General features: G+C 40.5%; 1 protein-coding gene across 5 annotated transcripts in view; it reads right to left on the reverse strand.

The window, feature by feature from the left end:
• Positions 1-622: 622 nt before the first annotated feature.
• Positions 623-12,297, reverse strand: part of B3GAT1 (beta-1,3-glucuronyltransferase 1) — a 322,117-nt gene continuing 310,442 nt past the window's right edge. For 4 of the 5 annotated variants that reach the window (XM_085647249.1, XM_085647245.1, XM_085647247.1 and 1 more), the window contains 3 exons: positions 9,749-10,045; positions 3,809-3,923; positions 623-1,544 (listed from right to left, as the gene is read on the reverse strand). In XM_085647249.1, the coding sequence (XP_085503375.1) occupies positions 3,837-3,923; positions 9,749-10,045 (384 nt within the window). In that variant the 3' untranslated portion in view covers positions 623-1,544; positions 3,809-3,836. The remainder of the gene's footprint in view (positions 1,545-3,808; positions 3,924-9,748; positions 10,046-12,297) is intronic. The other variant, XM_085647246.1, reaches the window with a different exon arrangement.

The raw sequence follows: 12,297 nt of genomic DNA on the forward strand, positions 1-12,297 counted from the left end.
CTAGGAGACCTTGTGGGTATCTACTTCCCCAGCCACCATCTGTGCTTTTTTGTTAATAATCCTCATTTTATTATACTTTTGCTGGAATCTACTTAAATGTTCATGCTGCATTAGGTGACATTGGATCATGCCTTTATGACCTTTCATCTGTATGTTCTGCTTGTCTCGCATTCACAGTGAGCTCATCAAGCCTATTACCCCTCTTCCAAAAATATATAAATCACTCTTCTGTTTGGGTATATTACCTACATACTGGTTACCATAAGATGGGAATTTAATACTGAATATCGACGAAAACAATATCATGGAATATCAATATTGAGGGACAAAATATTGAAAGGTAAGTGCACATAGGGAAGTGCAAATTTACTATTCCTAACTCCACATCTATGTACCTTGAAGATGTATCTACCACATGGGTACATATATATGGAGTTAGGTACAGAGTATCTACACTAACCTGTTGATATTTTATATTCTATATTCAGTCCTTGATTTTCTGTTCCATCGATATTGTTGATTCGATATTCAGGGGGCAATCCGAAAGATGTTTGTTTATATTACCATTATACACTCCTTTTACCCCTAGTATCGAAAATGAATGAGACATTCGCATTTTTTAATAAGTGCTTCTTTATTTCTTTCAAAATAAGGTTTTCTTCTGCAAACCACGTAACAGAAGGGGGAGACGAAATGCTTGCCTGGTTCTTCCCATAGTCAAGGTTGCCTGGCAGGCCTTCACATTGTCTCTCCCAGCCAGATAGCTTGTAAACATGAATCGTATATAGTCTATGGGAACAGGAAGAGGCCCTGAATCGGTCTTACGCTGTGCTTTCTCACGGACATCGTTCAAAACTATCCAGAGAAGGCGAGGCATATTTTCATTGTCTTGCCCTCCTTTCTTGTGTATTGTAATAAATATTGAAAACCAGGTGCTGTCCCAAAAGTCAAATCAACACACCAAAGGAGAGCTGCAAGCGTTTGGCAATGTTTCCTGCTCTCGCTGTGCCTGGCAGAGGGCAATAATCTTATTGTCATCTTTGCTGCAAGCCCTGCTCCTCACGCTCAGATGAGGGGGTCTTTGCCAGTGCTTAAGATTGACAGAAACGATCTACTTTATCAAAGGACAATACCGGGTCTTCCCAGCCGTTCTGATATTATTTTATTGGGACAATACCTGCACTTCTTAGAATAAAAGCAAGTACTGTGTAACAGGGTACCTGCATGTCATTCCATTGTTTTCACTGGTCTTTGTAGAAGGTTTCTCCACATCTTCCGGGATCATCCTCTCCCGGGCTTCATGCCATGCACACGCTCCTCTGAGCCAGAACCGTCCCCGGGCCCCTCCACGCTCGTGCTGCAGTGAAGACTGGGCCATGCCTGCATTGTATGTGCTTTAAGTGTCTGCAAAGAGTCCAGTCCAATCTGCAGGGGACAGTACGCGAGGTGTTGTCCTCATTTCGTTGGCTCTGACAATGCATTGTCTCCTGCTGGTACGTGGAGTTGCCTGCGGACTGGACTTGTTCTGCAAGAGGCATATGCTGCTGAGAAAAAAGATAAGATCATGTTATGTGACATCCAACTTCATGTCCTTAATGGAAGCCTTATGAGAATGTTTTGCTTAAGGGATCCTGGAAATCTGCAACTCTCTTTTGGCTGTAAGGGGTGACTTGCAGGTGTTTCCAGAATAATTGAAGCACTCAATTCTCCCTGAAAGAGTCAGGAAGATGTGAAAAGATTCCTTACCCATTACAGGTCCCTGAATGTCTGATGGAAATTCAATATCTGAGTAAGCATTTCTAAAACAAAATGGGAAAACAATGACTTAAAATGCAAAGGCAAGCGAAGAGAGGAAATGGGATTCAGTAAGATATAAGAGGGCCAATCAGCCAAAGAGAAAGGGGCTGAGAGGGATCTGATCGGTTATCCATGTCTGGCCTATACACAGCTTCTGCCTCTGAATGGCCAGTATGTTGGGAGTGTTATAGTCACATGTTAATTGTTTCTGACCTAAGACTTACTCTGCCTCTGTGTTTTATAACACAAGAACTCACTTTTAACATGCTATTGTGACTCTGAATTACTCAGGCGAGGCCTTGTGTGTATATTACATTTCACGTTTTGGAATACCAGTGAGATTGCTCGCTGGGTTGCAGATATTTGGCTTCTGTTTGCTGCGGGGATGCTTCTGTACCTTCCAGGACTAATGTTCCAATCTTGGTAACACATCTGGATGGAATCATACTTCCTTCATGAATTCTCTATATGACTTGTAAAGACTGGCAAGATGAGCAACCTCATTCGTAGTCAGGATTACGAGGTTGGCACCGGGATATGTAGCGAGTACAGCAAGCCATACATTTGTGATTTACGTTGCAAATATATCACTGATTTATCAAGAGAGATGACAAATAGCTAGCTTGGTCCTCAACTTCTATGTCTGATACAAGTCCACTGATGTCTCTGCAGTAATCACTTTAACAAATTGTTCTCTCTAGTTGCCTTGGACCAATTAAGCCTTTCTGTCGAAAGGTTCATTACAAGACAGAAGCACACATAGGAAACAATTAACAGCCCATTTCTTGATAGTGGTTCTCATTGAAACTGACATGGGCTTGTCAATACAAGAAGTTGTTACCGATATACTGGCTCATTGCACACCTAAAGAGGATTTTTCAGCATTTCCTCCTGAAGAAGTCCTTTTGGGAAGATAGGTAGAGTTTCGCAATCTTTCAGACTTATGTAAAAGACTGTTCTGCACCTACCACTTAAAACAATTCTGTTTTTGGATACCAGTGATTAAAAAACTTATTTCCCTAGGCTTACCCTTTGTGGATTACAACTGGTTATTTCTTCTGCTGCAGACTCTTTAGTTATTCTACTTCTTGGGATGGGTATTCTTCACAGTTTAACCATACGTCACAGGTCACAAGATAAGTTTCTTCAGAGAATGTAGTATACACAATAGTCAAGATTTGACACTTCCCTCTGTGTATAAATATTCAGCCCTTTATTCTTCAATGGTACCACTGTTACACCCAGGTGGTATACTTTTTAGGTCTAAGTTTTGACAGCACAACTGTCAGACATAGTTCTAATAATTTAAGTACATTGGGCTTTGGATCCACCAATTTAAACCATTGGTTTTCTTTTACCAGCCTCTTTCAGCTATTGACTTAAGGATTTGCCAATCCTGTCTAGGCCCTGCCCAGTTGAGTATTATTTTGCTATTTTGGTGTATCCTAAAGTGATTTCATTGAACTGCAAGAAGGCTGTCCAGAACAATAGCCCTCTCTGTCTGCTTTTGCTCACTTCCTATGAAGTGCTCTAATGTGCTAATACTGTATGTGTTAGTAAATTGATCCAGACCTATTAGATTTGCCAATGCAATCGTTCTGAATGCCAATGCTATTGTTCTGGCTGCTCTCATTCCTTCCTATCCCCTAGATTCAAAGCTGGGTGGGGCTAGACTGGGTCTGAGCAGGCATGGGTGGACTCGGTCTTTTGGTGCTGTCCCTTTCATCAAACTCATTATTGTCTCTGGTAGTGTAAATCATAAATGCAATAATCTCTGCTACATTGAGATCTATCCGTACGTATTGTCATAACCAATGGCCAATCTATTACCGTCAGTGGTTGGCCTTGTACACCACATGATTCGCCCATAGTGAGGAAATGACCACAAACCACGGTGCTACCCAAGAGAAAAGATATTCTGACATTTTATGGGTGGGCACATTCACAACTATTTTTGTCAGAGGTTATAAACGTTATAGCTTTGTTTTTGTCGGGTTTAGTGCTTGCTTACCTGTTCATTTTCGTACAATGCCTTGGAATCAGATTTCCACGTTGGGATCTGTAAATCCTTTCTTCCCCTCATTTACAAGTACAGGCTTCTCAGTCCTAGTGTGCCATACCAGAACCTGAAATTCCAAAAACAGCAGGACCCATCAGTGACAAGCTTCTTTCTACACTGATTCCAGCAACTGTGGTTTTCTCTTACGCTTGTCAGACAGCCAACAGAGAGTGGAATGATGTCTTTTGAAGGTATTTAGTCAAGTATCCACATAACCTTTTCAAGTGACAAAGCAACATCCTGGCCTGGAATTACTAAGAGAGAGGTCTCATAAAGTGGTTACAAATTGCCCACCAACATTTAGTGACCTGCTTCTGATTTTGAGATGTGATCTATGTATAGGCTGTCCTGTTTTCAGTGTTTATTTTTTGTGGATTTCAGTGATATTTTCCCATTGTTTTCCAAATGTTTTGAAATCAGTGCTTATAAGTGTTTATTCGGCTGCCTAACCCACACAATAGACAAAAACAGTTTTCCAGTGTTTACAAAACATATTGTTTTCTGCAGTGGTATTTATAAAGGACATATAAAACTTAAAGGAGAAGTAATGCAGGGTATGTAGTATCATTGGCAGTGTGTCCCATGGTTATATTTTAAGCTGTCGCAAGGATAGACATTCTTTATATTGCAACCTCACTCACAGTTACATCACATTACCCTCCGTCACATCTCATTATCTCTCACTCTGTTAGGACTTTGTCTGGTTACAAGGATTTTAATGTAAAAAAAAAAATAAGAATGTAATTTTTACATCTTTTATTAAACAAATTCCTGGACATAATTGGGTTATTAACCAACTCCTTACTGAATATTATGACATTGTTTGGGTTGTCAACCGTGCCAATATCATAGTACTTTGCAAAACTTTTAAAATATTGAATTATACTGATTAATTTGTATCTCTGCTTTCTAAATCACCCTACACTTGATGCTATAAGCATGCTCGTTCGGTTGTTTATGCATTTATACCAGCCAAGCGTCCACATGGCAAATGTCTCATTTTGAGTCAGTGAGAAATCACATTGCATTCTGGGACTTGGAACTTTGCTCCCAACATTGTAACAGTGGCCTCAAAAACTGAAGCAATAAAGTGCAAGAGGGTAAAAAGCCAGGCATAGGGTAAAAGGCACACATAAGAATGGTAAACCTTGCAGGTATGAATTTTGTTGATATGTGATAAGTCTACTATCATGTTTTAACCATTATCCCATGAGCACTCTTTTCACAGGTACTTGCCACTACACCTTGCACTGAATGTTCAAAGGCTGGGGTATTTGACAGCTGACTTGCTTTCAAATACTGACTTATTAGAGAAGGGTTCAGATGTATCAAAATTATTTACCAACTCTATAGGGCAAGATTTTTATGAGCCATCCAGTTCAGTAATCAGGCAAAGAATAAAATACTTCCAAAAAGATCAAATATGATTCTAATATTCTCAGAGTCTTTACAGTTTATTAAATAATTAGAACAGACTTAAAACATGCTTCTAAAACCTACACTTTTACTTTAGAAGCACATAATGGCAGGTAAGAAAAGGAAGAAGAAGCAATAATTTAGTGACATCCCTAAACAACAAAACTCAAGTGGAATAATCTTAGATCAGTCTTTCTTGCTGTTAATTTGTATAACAAAGTTACATTGTTTGGCTCCTTAAGGAGAGTTGGCTCATTCTCTCTTACTTTCCTTTATTTGAATGGCATTTAAGTTTCTAGTTGTGCCAGTGTTTGTCATTGTTTATATGTTTACACAGACCCGGGCTGTTTCTGTTTTGGTGGGGTTTTATTCATTATTATAGGTTTAAAGCTAAAGCAGGATATATAACCTATGCATTAATAGGTTATGTCACAGAATATCCAGTCACAGGAGATCACAGAACACGCTGCCCAATGAACATTAATTAGGCAGGTCACTATTTGCAATGAACCGTAATTAGCTACAAATTCAGAGATGGCGGCCTGTAAGTTAATACATTTTATGTTTAAATCAGAGTTTGCGCCTTAAAGCAACAGGTGCTACTTTATAAAATTGTTTATCGGTTTTGTGAATTAGGTGCAACCTCCTTTGAAGTGTCGATAACTGATCAATGGTTTGTGACCACATTTGCAGTCGCAAACTAGTCATACATACCATTGCCACTCGTAGATAAGTTGGGCGTCCCTTTTCAGGAACCCTCTTACCTCTGATTTAAAATGGATTGCAAACTCAATTTGTGAGTTGGAAAGGCATTTATGAATACCATGTGGGTTTAAGACAATGTACATAACATGTTTGCATTCATAAATTGTGGCTAGGAATATCAAATCCTGATTATTGATGGGACAGAATATTGTTACAACAATATCGAGGGACAAAATATTGAAAGGTATGCGCACAGAGGGAGGTAAGGATTTACTATTCTTAACTCCACAGCTACGTACTTTGAAGACATATGTATATCACCAAGATACGTATATGTGGAATTAGGTATAGATAATGCATAAAAACGTACTTGATATTTTGTCCCCCAATATTGTTGTAACAATATTCTGTACTGTCGATATTAGGGATTTGATATTCTCAGCCTACACCGCCTTGACAAACCCTGTGATTTAATGAAACACTCGGTTGGGAATACACAAGTGTTAACTAGTACATCGGGTCATATGTTATCTAACACAACCTACACGCCTTAAACCAGAAGACACATTAGCACATGTAGCTTACATCGATACAGAAGACTAGCATTCCATATGGGTCAAATTTCAGTTGTCCCCACACTTATACACCAATTGACAATGTTTTCGTTTTAACCCTATGTTATTCCTTTTCCCAACCCTGTTTTTCATTCTTTACTAATTCATTCTTTGTTTATTTTTTATATTTTATGGATTTTTTTTCTAGGCCCTCGGCATGACATTATGTAGGTATAAAACAATCAGTGTGAGGCTATCGTCGTTATTTCCACCTACAACGACTTCCGCGAATGACTTTTGATTCCCTGCTTTGCAAATTCAGATGGTCCTCTACAATGGGTAACAGTAAAACCTGTGATCTGCAGCACTTACAAATGGAAGAACAGTAAAATTAAGCACGATGTAAGGCCATTTATTATTGCTATCAATAATGCTGCTGTTATTATTATTGTTATGTTGTTGGTATTGCCTCTATATTTTGCCATCATTACAGAAAATTGGTACCATAATACCTGTTTAGATTACAAAGTAAACTACCACACTATGGTGTGGTTAGGGCAAAGAAGGGGCTTATACACCCAAGTGAAGGGAATAAAACGTATTATTGCTATTTAACACTCCTCCACCTTTATCATTTATTTGCAGGCAGGACAGCCCTTTGGTGTTACACAAAGGTCCAAGACGGCTGCATAATATTTTTTAATGAAGTGCCAGGGAAGGATAAGGGTGATGAAGAATGATCTTAAAAAAATGACACAGAGAGCAAGTGTTATTTGAGGTCAATTAGAAAGAACCCTTCAATGAACAGAATGCAGACGGCAACAAGTACTGTAGAAATCAGTGACACAATCAGCCTCGCATTCGTGATTTAGCAGAATCCCTCTGTGACCTTTCAAAGCCTGATTAGGTACAATAGGGCCCTTTATTTCATACGTAGGCTATCGAACTGCAGATTGGGCCCAGTTAGAAGCTCTTGCAATCACTCAAGATTTGAGAGCAAATTGCTGGAGCGCTGAGATGGCCAATTTTGGTTTAGATCTGAGTACCTTATTCTGTGAAATTCAGTGTCTGTCTCCCTCTCTCCCTTCATCATTTACATTTTCCTCTTCTCTGTTACACACTCCTTTAGTAGCGGTGGTGTTTCTCTAAGGCACACTATCCCTGGGTATATTATTTTCCCTCCCATGTGAATTCATGCACTTCTCAGGCCTTTTAATAGGCAGTGACAGAGACCCATTTTGAGAAGTGCTTCTTGTGTGTAAGTGAAGTCACATAATGATTTATTCATAAAGATTTTGGTGTCGATATATGTGGCTTACTCTTTCTTGACTTTCATCTGCATTCTCCGATCATGCCATACTCAGAAAGAAATTTAGCGAATGGCTACTTTTATGATGGTAAATGTCAGTTTACCACCTTTTCTTTCTGTTAGTACCTCAGTTCCAGGGGTTTGCTTGTGGGTTTTGCTGACTTCATTTTGTTATACAACCTTTTTAAGTTGTGTGACGTGGAAGCTTGTAGAGTGACGTGGGAGCTTGTTTTGAGAATGGATAGACAGCAGCAGTGTAGCTGGAGTGTGGGGTGAGAAGGGAGGTTGCAATAATGGTTTGATGTGCTATTTTATGTGGTTTGAAAGCAGTGAATATGCAATTTGTATATGTGCTTTTGGTGGGGTGGGGGGGCGTCGAAGTGGTGTCCCTATCACCTGTGTGATTTAATGGTGTTTGTGTTGGGAGTTACAGCAGCATATCTTCATGGATGCCCCATGTCATGTTTGAAACCTTTAATCAAAACATTAAGAATACTGGGACTTATGCATGCAATGGAAAAGTCGAGTCTACTACTCCCAACATGCAAACTGCTGATGGTTAATAAAAGACTAGACTTCTGTGGTGCTATGGTGCTTCTTGCTGTCCATGCAGCAGGCGGGTTAGCTGTGTATGTTCCGTAAGCGCTGTAGTGATATGCTAATATGTATGAATGTGGAGCCACTGCATTTCAATCATGGGACATATGTGGTAATGTGATAAGGCATGTGCATAAACGGGATCTAAGAGTAGGTTGATGTGTTGTCTATGTTTGGCACAGACCACAGTGGTTTGATAACTGCTCCTGAGTCAAAGGCTTCAGAAGTTTTCAGTCCTGATCTATTTGCGTGTTTAATGGAGGGAGTTATGGGAGCGTGCTGGGGAACTTTGGATAAAAGCAGGAACAGAAAGATGCACATGACTTTGTGGGAGGTTAAAGTGTTCTGGTTAAAGACTCCATTATAGAAGCAACAATAGAATCATAATCACTAGGCCTGTGTGAAATTGTAATGACTCATTTGAAGTCCAGGAAACATGTGGCTTTTGCATTACATTAAATGTGGAAAAGTTCATATTTTCTTTTTTTTGGGTGAGTGACAGGTTTGAGCAGAAAATGTTTTGCAGGAGACATTTTGTACTCCAACAAGTGCCTTTGTTTGGTATCTGATGTGCAAGGTATGCCCTAGCGCTCAATTGTCACATGAAATACCGCTAAGTGAATTTCACGGAATGCTGTGTAATTTAATATATTTTATATACATAATATTTGTGAAATTTTGCTAAATTTAGATATAGAATTTCACAATTTTCACAGGCCTACTGAAAATCTCGGCGTGTTTTATCCCTTTAGGAAAGGAGTTGCACACTGTGAGGTGGTAGTTGTTGCGTGTTCTGTTGGTGCGGGGAGTAAACATCACGAGGAGATGTACTCATTGGTGGGGTCACTACTTCTATTACCACGTTGTGGGATCCACTATGCACAATTTTATCATTTTTGACTCTTTGCCTTGAACAGGAATGGAAAAGATACAGTCTTACATAAGGATATCCTAAAGCAATTGCGTACAGCCTCTCAAGGGAATCGGTTGCTTACTAAATATCCAATATACCTTTATATCTCAATTTCTTTCTGCCTCATTTTTATTTCAAATGTTTTTGTATACTACTGCCATGTTTAGGTTACTAACTTAATATGAATCACTTTTTTCAATAATTAAACAATATCTGGCTTGGAGGTAATCATTTCTCACCTGCTACTTTGGGTAATTTGAGATCAAATTGACCCTGCCTAAGTTTATTGTTAATTGCATGTTTGTACCTGTTGCAACTCTTAACATTGAAATTCTAGCAGCAAAAGTTTCTTTGGGGATCTCAGCATTGATGGCACAGGACTCTGCCCAATAAATTACCTTTGTGCAATTGGCAGCTTTGGGCTCCAGGTCATTCAGCGTCACCAGCTCTCGTAGGAGGCTACTCTCCTGGTAACCACCCTTCACCCCACGCAGTTTGAAATAGGCTTGAGGCCGCTGAAGGATCAGCCGAAGATTCACTGCAAAGCCAGCCATGTCTATCGCGAATGGGCGGTGAGGGTCGAACACGGTCTTCCATCCGAATACCTTGCCTGCTGCGTTCACTTTGGGAGACTCATAGCGCAAACCTCCAACAAATGCCACAGGCCACACCGATACTTTTCTGGTTGTGCGTATCTGGGTACAACAATAAACAACATGTTAAAGACATGAATACATGAGTTGGGTTTAAGATGAGAGCAATGCTTTAGTGCCACTAAGATTATTGACCAGCCTCATTGAGCACGACCATGCTTATTTTTTATTTTATTTATTTGCCTCTTGCTGCTGAAACATACAACTGAAGCAACGAAAAAGTGAATCCTATCCCCTAAAGAAGCACAATCCCAAAGAGTTCTGGGTCGTTCTGTCGTAGCAAAGGGGCAGATTATTGCCTATTTTGTAGCCAGAAAGCAAAAAGGGTGTTTCAGTCTCGTTCTCTTATGATGTAGGCATATTCGGCCTCATTTTTCTGAATGCAAAGAACGATTGGCCTCATTTCCGAGGTTTTGGTGCATGGCAGTGCCACAAGGAATCTTGCTGCGCTCCCTGCATTAAAAGAAAAGGGCAGGAATGCACCGTATCTATGAGATATGGCACAATCCTGTCCTTTTCCCCTGCGTTGGCGCACAATGGGTTGCAATGCGCCAACACAGGCACCCTTGGCCATGGTGCAAGGATGTCTGCATTGTAGGGGTGATTATTTTTGTGCAGGAAGGGACACCTTCCTGCACAAAAATAATCATGAGAGGTGTTTTCCTCATAGAAAGAGGAAAGAACGAGGAGAAATAAGGATATTTCTACTTGGTGCGCCTCCCTAACGCCACTTCTGGGGAGGTGTTAGAATCAGACGCATTCCCAGGTTTACGATTCCTCGTAAATCTGGGAATGCTTCAGATTCCATGGGTGTTGCATGGGAACACCCACAGCAACACCCATGGAGTGCCCCTTTCACACAGTGTTCTGCGTGAAAGGGTCACATATTTACAAGGCCATGAAAAGCCATGTAAAGTGGCTTTGCGTGGCCTTGTACTATGCGGTGGCACATTGCGCCACTGGAGCATCGAAAAAGTAATGCTACAGCGACTCAAAAATGCCACTAAGGGCCTCATAAATGAGACCTGAGGAGTTTACTATGGCTGCAGCAACTTTGCTAGCTCTGATTTCTCGTGTGTATAGTAGCATCTGTGAGTCACAGACTTCTAACTATAGGAGTTTTATATTTGGAGGTGCATTGATTTCTCTGGTGCAAGTATCTGGGTATACTTCCAGTGAACCAGGCACAGGAGCAGGTACAGAGACTTTGATAGCCCTGAGTCTTAAGCAACAGGAGGCAAGTCCACATGCCCTTGGAGATCACTTTGGTTGCAAGGCAGAGTCCAGCTCTCCATCAGCATGGTGAGAGAGTAGCAGGCAGCAGGGAAGCACAGCTGAAAAGCAGGTCTTCCAAATCAGAAGTCCAGCAGAGTGGCAGTCCTTGATGCAGCACAGCAGTTCTTCTGACAGAGCTCAGTTACAGATCTAGAAGTGTATGATTTGGTGAGGTCAGAGCCCCATTAATTACCCCCAGTTGTGCCTTTAAAGCAGGGTGACTTTCAAGAAGAGTCTTTGAAGTGCACAAAAGCCATTTCTTCCCAGCCCTGGCTCCAGACTATCAGTAATAAATATTCAGCCCTTTGTGTAGGGACAGGGCACTGTGTATTGAGGTGTAAGTGTTAGTTCTTCCCTACCAGGAAGAGCCATCAGAATGCAGATGAGTACTCAGACACACCTAACCTGGAGGGAATGCAAAAAGTATAGCTGTCACCCACCTCAGACGTGTATTGAGACACGCTGCAGGCACACAGAGCTCTAAGAGCAGAGAAATGTTCACTTTCTGAAAGTGGTATTTCTAAAACAATAATGTTAAATCCAACTTCACCAGTAAAGAGGATTTATCTCTACCATTCCAAAGATATAAAACATGATATGCTTGCTTCTTTCTAATCAGGAATGACAGCCTAAAAGTGTATTAAGGAATTCCAATGTTAAACTATGAGAGGAGTAGGCCTCACAGTAGTGAAAACATTTTAGGGTTTTTTCACTACAAGGACGTGCAAAATTTACAAGTACAAGTCCTACCTTTTACTTACACAGCACTCTGCCCTATGGGCTACTTAGGGCCTACCCTTTGGTATGACATATGTGTATTAAATGGGGAGTTTAAAGCTTGGTAAAGGGTTTTAAATGCCAAGTCGAAGTGGCAGACATGGTCATGTGAAATTCTGGTTGGTGTATTTTGATCCTCGGTTGTTATTAGTATATTTTTTATACATTGGCTTCAGCTGATGGTCATGGCTGTTATGACTTATATGGCCCGGATGGGACATGTTCAGATTGTTTCTGATAAG

This window comes from Triturus cristatus, chromosome 3_2 (assembly GCF_964204655.1).
Source record: "Triturus cristatus chromosome 3_2, aTriCri1.1, whole genome shotgun sequence".
Lineage (NCBI taxonomy): Eukaryota > Metazoa > Chordata > Amphibia > Caudata > Salamandridae > Triturus > Triturus cristatus.